Genomic DNA, 9,400 nt, shown 5'->3' with positions numbered 1-9,400 from the left:
TATAGTCACTACCTACGAGCCCTGGTCCCCCCATCCCCTCTATAGTCACTACCTATGAGCCCTGGTCCCCCCATCCCCTCTATAGTCACTACCTACGAGCCCTGGTCCCCCCATCCCCTCTATAGTCACTACCTACGAGCCCTGGTCACCCCATCCCCTCTATAGTCACTACCTACGAGCCCTGGTCACCCCATCCCCTCTATAGTCACTACCTACGAGCCCTGGTCCCCCCATCCCCTCTATAGTCACTACCAATCCCCTCTATAGTCACTACCTACGAGCCCTGGTCACCCCATCCCCTCTATAGTCACTACCCATCCCCTCTATAGTCACTACCTGTGAGTCCTGGTCCCCCCATCCCCTCTATAGCCACTACCTCGTGGTCCCCCCATCCCCTCTATAGTCACTACCTACGAGCCCTGGTCCCCCCATCCCCTCTATAGTCACTACCTACGAGCCCTGGTCCCCCCATCCCCTCTATAGTCACTACCTACGAGCCCTGGTCCCCCCATCTCCTCTATAGTCACTACCTACGAGCCCTGGTCACCCCATCCCCTCTATAGTCACTACCTATGAGCCCTGGTCCCCCCATCCCCTCTATAGTTACTACCTGTGAGCCCTGGTCCCCCCATCCCCTCTATAGTCACTACCTACGAGCCCTGGTCACCCCATCCCCTCTATAGTCACTACCTACGAGCCCTGGTCACCCCATCCCCTCTATAGTCACTACCTACGAGCCCTGGTCACCCCATCCCCTCTATAGTCACTACCTACGAGCCCTGGTCCCCCCATCCCCTCTATAGTCACTACCTACGAGCCCTGGTCACCCCATCTCCTCTATAGTCACTACCTACGAGCCCTGGTCCCCCCATCCCCTCTATAGTCACTACCTACGAGCCCTGGTCACCCCATCCCCTCTATAGTCACTACCTATCCCCTCTATAGTCACTACCTACGAGCCCTGGTCACCCCATCCCCTCTATAGTCACTACCCATCCCCTCTATAGTCACTACCTGTGAGTCCTGGTCCCCCCATCCCCTCTATAGCCACTACCTCGTGGTCCCCCCATCCCCTCTATAGTCACTACCTACGAGCCCTGGTCACCCCATCCCCTCTATAGTCACTACCTACGAGCCCTGGTCCCCCCATCCCCTCTATAGTCACTACCTACGAGCCCTGGTCCCCCCATCCCCTCTATAGTCACTACCCATCCCCTCTATAGTCACTACCTGTGAGTCCTGGTCCCCCCATCCCCTCTATAGCCACTACCTCGTGGTCCCCCCATCCCCTCTATAGTCACTACCTACGAGCCCTGGTCCCCCCATCTCCTCTATAGTCACTACCTACGAGCCCTGGTCCCCCCATCCCCTCTATATTCACTACCTGTGAGCCCTGGTCCCCCCATCCCCTCTATAGTCACTACCTACGAGCCCTGGTCACCCCATCCCCTCTATAGTCACTACCTACGAGCCCTGGTCACCCCATCCCCTCTATAGCCACTACCTACGAGCCCTGGTCACCCCATCCCCTCTATAGCCACTACCTACGAGCCCTGGTCACCCCATCCCCTCTATAGCCACTACCTATGAGCCCTGGTCACCCCATCCCCTCTATAGTCACTACCTACGAGCCCTGGTCCCCCCATCCCCTCTATAGTCACTACCTGTGAGCCCTGGTCACCCCATCCCCTCTATAGTCACTACCTACGAGCCCTGGTCAAAATAACTCCACCATAAAGGGAAAAGTTGAGACGGATCCAGACAGACAGTCAGACGTACCTTCTCTCCTGTTCTGTCCGTACTTTGTCTCCCACTGGTTGAGCAGGATGTTGAGGTAGCGTGGTTGTTTGAAGAAGCGCAGGTATCGTGAGGAGCAGTGGGACGGGAACACTCGTTCAAACTCTCCCTTCCTGCTCAGCTCGTCCTCCGTCTCAGCCAGGACACGCACGTCCTCTGGAGTCATAACGTCCAGGATGGAGGAGAAGAAGTCCTACAGAGAGACAGGAACCAGAGGGATCAGTGGGTCTTGAGGAATCAGAAGGTCTTAAGGAACCAGAAGGATCAGTGGGTCTTGAGGAACCAGAGGAACCAGAGGGTCTTGAGGAACCAGAGGGTCTTGAGGAACCAGAGGGTCTTGAGGAACCAGAGGGTCTTGAGGAACCAGGGGGTCTTGAGGAACCAGGGGGTCTTGAGGAACCAGGGGGTCTTGAGGAACCAGAGGGTCTTGAGGAACCAGAGGGTCTTGAGGAACCAGAGGGTCTTGAGGAACCAGGGGACCCAGAGGGTCTTGAGGAACCAGGGGACCCAGAGGGTCTTGAGGAACCAGGGGACCCAGAGGGTCTTGAGGAACCAGGGGACCCAGAGGGTCTTGAGGAACCAGGGGACCCAGAGGGTCTTGAGGAACCAGGGGACCCAGAGGGTCTTGAGGACCCAGAGGGTCTTGAGGACCCAGAGGGTCTTGAGGAACCAGAGGACCCAGAGGGTCTTGAGGAACCAGAGGACCCAGAGGGTCTTGAGGAACCAGAGGACCCAGAGGGTCTTGAGGAACCAGAGGACCCAGAGGGTCTTGAGGAACCAGAGGACCCAGGGGGTCTTGAGGACCCAGGGGGTCTTGAGGACCCAGGGGGTCTTGAGGACCCAGGGGGTCTTGAGAAACCAGGGGGTCTTGAGAAACCAGGGGGTCTTGAGAAACCAGGGGGTCTTGAGAAACCAGGGGGTCTTGAGAAACCAGGGGGTCTTGAGAAACCAGGGGGTCTTGAGGAACCAGAGGGTCTTGAGGAACCAGAGGGTCTTGAGGAACCAGAGGGTCTTGAGGAACCAGAGGGTCTTGAGGAACCAGGGGACCCAGAGGGTCTTGAGGAACCAGCGGAACCAGAGGGTCTTGAGGAACCAGAGGGTCTTGAGGAACCAGAGGGTCTTGAGGAACCAGAGGGTCTTGAGGAACCAGAGGGTCTTGAGGAACCAGAGGGTCTTGAGGAACCAGAGGGTCTTGAGGAACCAGAGGGTCTTGAGGAACCAGAGGGTCTTGAGGAACCAGAGGGTCTTGAGGAACCAGAGGGTCTTGAGGAACCAGAGGGTCTTGAGGAACCAGGGGGTCTTGAGGCACCAGGGGGTCTTGAGGAACCAGGGGGTCTTGAGGAACCAGGGGGTCTTGAGGCACCAGGGGGTCGTCAGGCACAAGAGGGATCAGTGGGTCTTGAGGAACCAGAGGATCTTGAGGAACCAGAGGGATCAGTGGGTCTTGAGGAACCAGAGGGTCTTGAGGAACCAGAGGGTCTTGAGGAACCAGAGGGTCTTGAGGAACCAGAGGGTCTTGAGGAACCAGAGGGTCTTGAGGAACCAGAGGGTCTTGAGGAACCAGAGGGTCTTGAGGAACCAGGGGACCCAGAGGGTCTTGAGGAACCAGGGGACCCAGAGGGTCTTGAGGAACCAGAGGGATCAGTGGGTCTTGAGGAACCAGAGGGATCAGTGGGTCTTGAGGAACCAGAGGGATCAGTGGGTCTTGAAGAACCAGAGGATCTTGAGGAACCAGAGGATCTTGAGGAACCAGAGGATCTTGAGGAACCAGAGGATCTTGAGGAACCAGAGGATCTTGAGGAACCAGAAGGTCTTGAGGAACCAGAGGGTCTTGAGGAACCAGAGGGTCTTGAGGAACCAGAGGGTCTTGAGGAACCAGAGGGATCAGTGGGTCTTGACGAACCAGAGGATCTTGAGGAACCAGGGGACCCAGAGGATCTTGAGGAACCAGGGGACCCAGAGGATCTTGAGGAACCAGGGGACCCAGAGGATCTTGAGGAACCAGAGGGATCAGTGGGTCTTGAGGAACCAGAGGATCTTGAGGAACCAGAGGATCTTGAGGAACCAGAGGATCTTGAGGAACCAGAAGGTCTTGAGGAACCAGAGGGTCTTGAGGAACCAGAGGGTCTTGAGGAACCAGAGGGTCTTGATGAACCAGGGGACCCAGAGGGTCTTGAGGAACCAGGGGACCCAGAGGGTCTTGAGGAACCAGGGGACCCAGAGGGTCTTGAGGAACCAGGGGACCCAGAGGGTCTTGAGGAACCAGGGGACCCAGAGGGTCTTGAGGACCAGAGGGGTTTTATACTGATTGATTGATTTCAGTGTTTCCCCTATATAAATTTAGCAGCGGCACATTGCGCTTTTAAGCTCATAGTGACAAGTTACAACATCGATCGTCTGAGAAACTTCCAAGGTATCTAGCTAGCTAGCTAGCTTGGAATTCTGGAAGCTAAATCGATAGAAGACCACAGGAAGACCTGGACTTGAATACACATCATGTCAGGACTTAAACCTTCATAACTGGACTGGAACACAGATCATGTCAGGACTTAAAAATTCATAACTGGACTGGAACACACATCATGTCAGGACTTAAAAATTCATAACTGGACTGGAACACAGATCATGTCAGGACTTAAACCTTCATAACTGGACTGGAACACAGATCATGTCAGGACTTAAAAATTCATAACTGGACTTGAACACAGATCATGTCAGGACTTAAACCTTCATAACCGGACTTGAACACAGATCATGTCAGGATTTAAACCTTCATAACCGGACTTGAACACACATCATGTCAGGACTTAAACCTTCATAACTGGACTTGAACACAGATCATGTCAGGATTTAAACCTTCATAACCGGACTTGAACACACATCATGTCAGGACTTAAACCTTCATAACTGGACTTGAACACACATCATGATGGACTTACGACTTCACGTCTGGGAAAGTTACCGTTAGCTGCATCTGATGGCTGCATGAATATACCTGGTCTGCAAAGCGCTGGCTCAGGTAGAGGGCCCGTTTGACTTTCTCATCAGGAGAAATATCCGATCTGGTTCTCTCCCGGGTTCCTCCACTCAAACTAAAACACACAAAACACAGAGAAAAAAAAAGACAAAACCAAGTCATTATACCAATCCACAAAGCAAAGACAATAAGGTATTGATGAACCCCACTCTATCGTCTTATGGGCTGTTGAGTGAGTCCAGCAGAAATTCCTCACTTGCTCCCTACACCTCCCGCTTCAATGTTTATAGATCGGAAGGGTCTAGAAGGGAATACGTAGTGTAGTGGTTGGAGCCATATTGATTCCACCTGACAGATCGGAAGGTTCTAGAAGGGAATAGGCAGTGTAGTGGTTGGAACCATATTGATTCCACCTGACAGATCGGAAGGTTCTAGAAGGGAATAGGCAGTGTAGTGGTTGGAGCCATATTGATTCCACCTGACAGATCAGAAGGGTTAGGGGCCAAAGGAAAGGGTGAGGACGGAAATTGTGACCAGCAGTGATCAATGGCGTTAATGACCTGCTGGAGGAGCTGCCGGAGGAACTGAAGGACGGGTGCACCTCTTCTCTCTGAGGCAGAAGAAAACCCGCCAGGTTTAACACATCTCTGATCATCTGGCCCTTTATGGTCACGTCCAGAGAGGTGCTGGAGTGGAGGCTGACAGAGAGAAGAGAATGAAGGAGAGAGAGTGCAGGAACACACAGAAGGGGTCAGTAAAAGCCACAGTAAAGGCATTTATCAGAGAGACTGAATAAGACGGCGGAAACACTGCTCACACAAGACACAGGTTAAGGTGTTGGTAATAAAAAGCTAAGGCTGTTAGAAATCATTCCAAAATAGAAATGCCATAGTGTCTTTAAAAATCGGGTAGAATGATCTGTCTGCTACCTTGGCGATATATTGACCTCCAGAACCCAAGGCTTGAGGTTCTCATCCAGCATGACGTCAAAGCCAAACAGCTCATGACAGCTGTAGGAGGAGCGCAGGTGCATCTTGACTAGCGTGTTGACGTACGGGTCAGACCTGATACACAGAGAGACAGAACAGGTTATAAAAACAATATAAATGCTCATACCTGCTTATAACAAGTTATAAAGTTTTATACCTGCAGGTTGTGGTACCAAGACATGTATAATTCATTCATCAAAATGGCAAGACCTAGTTATTCTGGGATACACATAATGCCACAGCTTCATTAAAAGACACACCATAGATACAATAATTAGTTGTGTTTAACTCTGACCATAGATACTACACTGAAAAAATATATAAACTGCAACATGTAAAGTGTTGGTCCCGTGTTTCATGAGCTGAAATAAAAGATCCCAGAAATATTCCAGATGCACAAAAAGCTTATTTCTGATTTTGTGCACAAATTTGTTTACATTCCTGTTAGTGAGCATTTCTCCTTTGCCAAGATAATCCATCCACCTGACAGATGTGGCATATCAAGAAGCTGATTAAACAGCATGATCATTACACAGGTGCACCTTGTGCTGGGGACAATAAAAAGGCCACTCTAAAATGTGCAGTTTTGTCACACAACACAACGCCACAGATGTCTCAAGTTTTGATGGAGCCTGCAAATGGCATTCTGACTGAAGGAATGTCCACCAGAGCTGTTGCCAGAGAATGTAATGTTAATTTCTCTACCATAAGCCGCCTTCAATGTCATTTTTTGAGAATTTGGCAGTACATCCAACCGGGCTGACAACCGCAGACCATGTGTATGGCGTTGTGTGGGAGAGCGGTTTGCTGAACAGAGAGCCCCATCGTTACGGTGGGGTTACGGTATGGGTGGTCATAAACTACGGACAACCAGCACAATTTCATTTTACCGATGGCGATATATATGCACAGAAATACCGTGACGAGATCCTGAGGCCCATTGTGAAGTATTTTTTTTTTTAAGGTAGCTGTGACCAACAGATGCATATCTGTATTCCCAGCCATGTGAACTCCATAGATTAGGACCTAATGAATTAATTTAAATTGACCGATTTCCTCATACGAACTATAACTCAGTAAAATCTTAGAAATTGTTGCATGTTGCGTTTAATTTTTTTTGTTCGGTGTATAATAAGTGTTGTAAATACTACAATACAATGTTTTCAGACAGTTTACATAAATAAATATCTAATTTACATAAGTATTCTGAGTCAATACTTTATAGAGGCACCGTTGGCGGCGATTACAGCTTTGAGTCGTCTTGGGTATCTCTATCAGCTTTGAGTCGTCTTGGGTAGGTCTGTATCAGCTTTGAGTCGTCTTGGGTATGTCTGTATCAGCTTTGAGTCGTCTTGGGTAGGTCTGTATCAGCTTCGCACATCTGGATTTGGGGATTTTCTCTCATTCTTCCTTGCAGATTTTCTCAAGCTCTGTTAAGTTAAAATGGGGAGCAGCGGTGAACAGCAATCTTCAAGTCTTTCCACAGATTTTCAATGGGATTCAAGTCTGGGTTTTGGCTGGGCCACTCAAGGACTTTCACATTCTTGTTCTGAAGCCATTCCAGCGTTGTTTTGGCTGTGTGCTTTGGGTCAATGTCCTGTTGGAATGTAAATCTTCGTCCCCCAAGTCTAAGGTCGTTTGTACTCTGAAGCAGGTTCTCGTCAAGGATTTGCCTGTATTTGGCTCCATTCATTGTTCCCTCTATCCTTACCAGTGTCCCAGTCCCTGCTGCTGAAAAGCATCCCCATAGCATGACGCTGCCACCACCATGCTTCACGGTAGGGATGGTGATAGATGGATGATGAGCTGTGCCTGGTTTACTCAAGACATAGCACTTTGCATTCAAGTCAAGAGCTATATTTTAGTCTCATCAGACCACAGAATGTTTTGCCTTATGTTCTGTCTTTCACGTGCCTTTTTGCAAACTCCAGGTGTACTGTCACGTGCCTTTTTCTCAGGAGTGGATTCCGTCTGGCCACTCGCCCATAAACCCCAGATTGGTGACGTGCTGTATAGACTTATCCTTCTGGCAGGTTCTCCCATCTCAGCCAAGGAACTCTGCAGTTCTGTCAGAGTGGTCATTGGGTTCTTGGTCACCTCCTTGACCAAGATCCTTCTTGCCCCGGTTGCTCAGTTTGAGCGGACGGCCAGCTCGAGGCAGAGTCTGGGTAGTTCCATATCTTTTCCATTTCCCAATGATGGAAACCACTGTACTCTTGAAACGTTTTTCAAAACAATACAAACTAGTTTTATACCTTTCCCCAGATATGTGCCTCATCACAATTATCTCTGAGATCTACGGCCAGTTCCTTGGACTTCCTGGTATAGTTTCATATACAGTGGGGAGAACAAGTATTTGATACACTGCCGATTTTGCAGGTTTTCCTACTTACAAAGCATGTAGAGGTCTGTAATGTTTATCATAGGTACACTTCAACTGTGAGAGACGGAATCAAAAACAAAAATCCAGAAAATCACATTGTATGATTTTTAAGTAATTAATTTGCATTTTATTGCATGACATAAGTATTTGATCACCTACCAACCAGTAAGAATTCCGGCTCTCACAGACCTGTTAGTTTTTCTTTAAAAAGAAATGCCACCCCACACCATGACTGACCCACCGCCAAACCGGTCATGCTGGAGGATGTTGCAGGCAGCAGAACGTTCTCCACCGCGTCTCCAGACTCTGTCAAGTCTGTCACATGTGCTCAGTGTGAACCTGCTTTCATCTGTGAAGAGCATAGGGAGCCAGTGGCGAATTTTCCAATCTTGGTGTTCTCTGGCAAATGCCAAACGTCCTGCACGGTGTTGGGCTGTAAGCACAACCCCCACCTGTGGATGTCGGGCCCTCATACCACCCTCATAGAGTCTGTTTCTGACCGTTTGAGCAGACACATGCACATTTGTGGCCTGCTGGAGGTCATTTTGCAGGGCTTTGGCAGTGCTCCTCCTGCTCCTCCTTGCACAAAGGCGGAGGTAGCAGTCCTGCTGCTGGGTTGTTGCCCTCCTACGGCCTCCTCCACGTCTCCTGATGTACTGGCCTGTCTCCTGGTAGCGCCTCCATGCTCTGGACACTACGCTGACAGACACAGCAAACCTTCTTGCCACAGCTCGCATTGATGTGCCATCCTGGATGAGCTGCACTACCTGAGCCACTTGTGTGGGTTGTAGACTCCGTCTCATGCTACCACTATAGAGTGAAAGCACCGCCAGCATTCAAAAGTGACCAAAACATCAGCCAGGAAGCATAGGAACTGAGAAGTGGTCTGTGGTCACCACCTGCAGAACCACTCCTTTATTGGGGGTGTCTTGCTAATTGCCTATAATTTCCACCTGTTGTCTATTCCATTTGCACAACAGCATGTGACATTTATTGTCAATCAGTGTTGCTTCCTAAGTGGACAGTTTGATTTCACAGAAGTGTGATTGACTTGGAGTTACATTGTGTTGTTTAAGTGTTCCCTTTATTTTTTTGAGCAGTGTATATATATATATAGTTTCTGCTCTGACATCCATATGTTTGGACCTTTATACAGTACCTTAAGAAAGTATTCCTACTTTGACTTGTTCTACATTTTGTTTTGTTACAGCTTGAATTTAAAATGGATTCAAATTGAGATGTTGTGTCACCCCA

The 9,400-nt window shown here is 49.6% G+C and overlaps 1 protein-coding gene across 2 annotated transcripts in view; it reads right to left on the bottom strand.

Moving 5' to 3' along the window:
- Positions 1-9,400, bottom strand: part of ttll4 (tubulin tyrosine ligase-like family, member 4) — a 58,609-nt gene that overhangs the window by 4,795 nt on the left and 44,414 nt on the right. The window contains exons 12-15 of one of the 2 annotated variants that reach the window (XM_055871914.1): positions 5,704-5,838; positions 5,335-5,472; positions 4,760-4,889; positions 1,780-1,990 (exon numbers count right to left, since the gene is read on the bottom strand). In XM_055871914.1, coding sequence (XP_055727889.1) covers positions 1,780-1,990; positions 4,760-4,889; positions 5,335-5,472; positions 5,704-5,838 — 614 coding nt within the window. The remainder of the gene's footprint in view (positions 1-1,779; positions 1,991-4,759; positions 4,890-5,334; positions 5,473-5,703; positions 5,839-9,400) is intronic. The other variant, XM_055871915.1, reaches the window with a different exon arrangement.

Source organism: Salvelinus fontinalis, chromosome 19 (genome assembly GCF_029448725.1).
Source record: "Salvelinus fontinalis isolate EN_2023a chromosome 19, ASM2944872v1, whole genome shotgun sequence".
Classification (NCBI taxonomy): domain Eukaryota; kingdom Metazoa; phylum Chordata; class Actinopteri; order Salmoniformes; family Salmonidae; genus Salvelinus; species Salvelinus fontinalis.
Note: the sequence above shows the minus strand (reverse complement) of the source record. Positions and strands in the feature narration are given on the sequence as shown.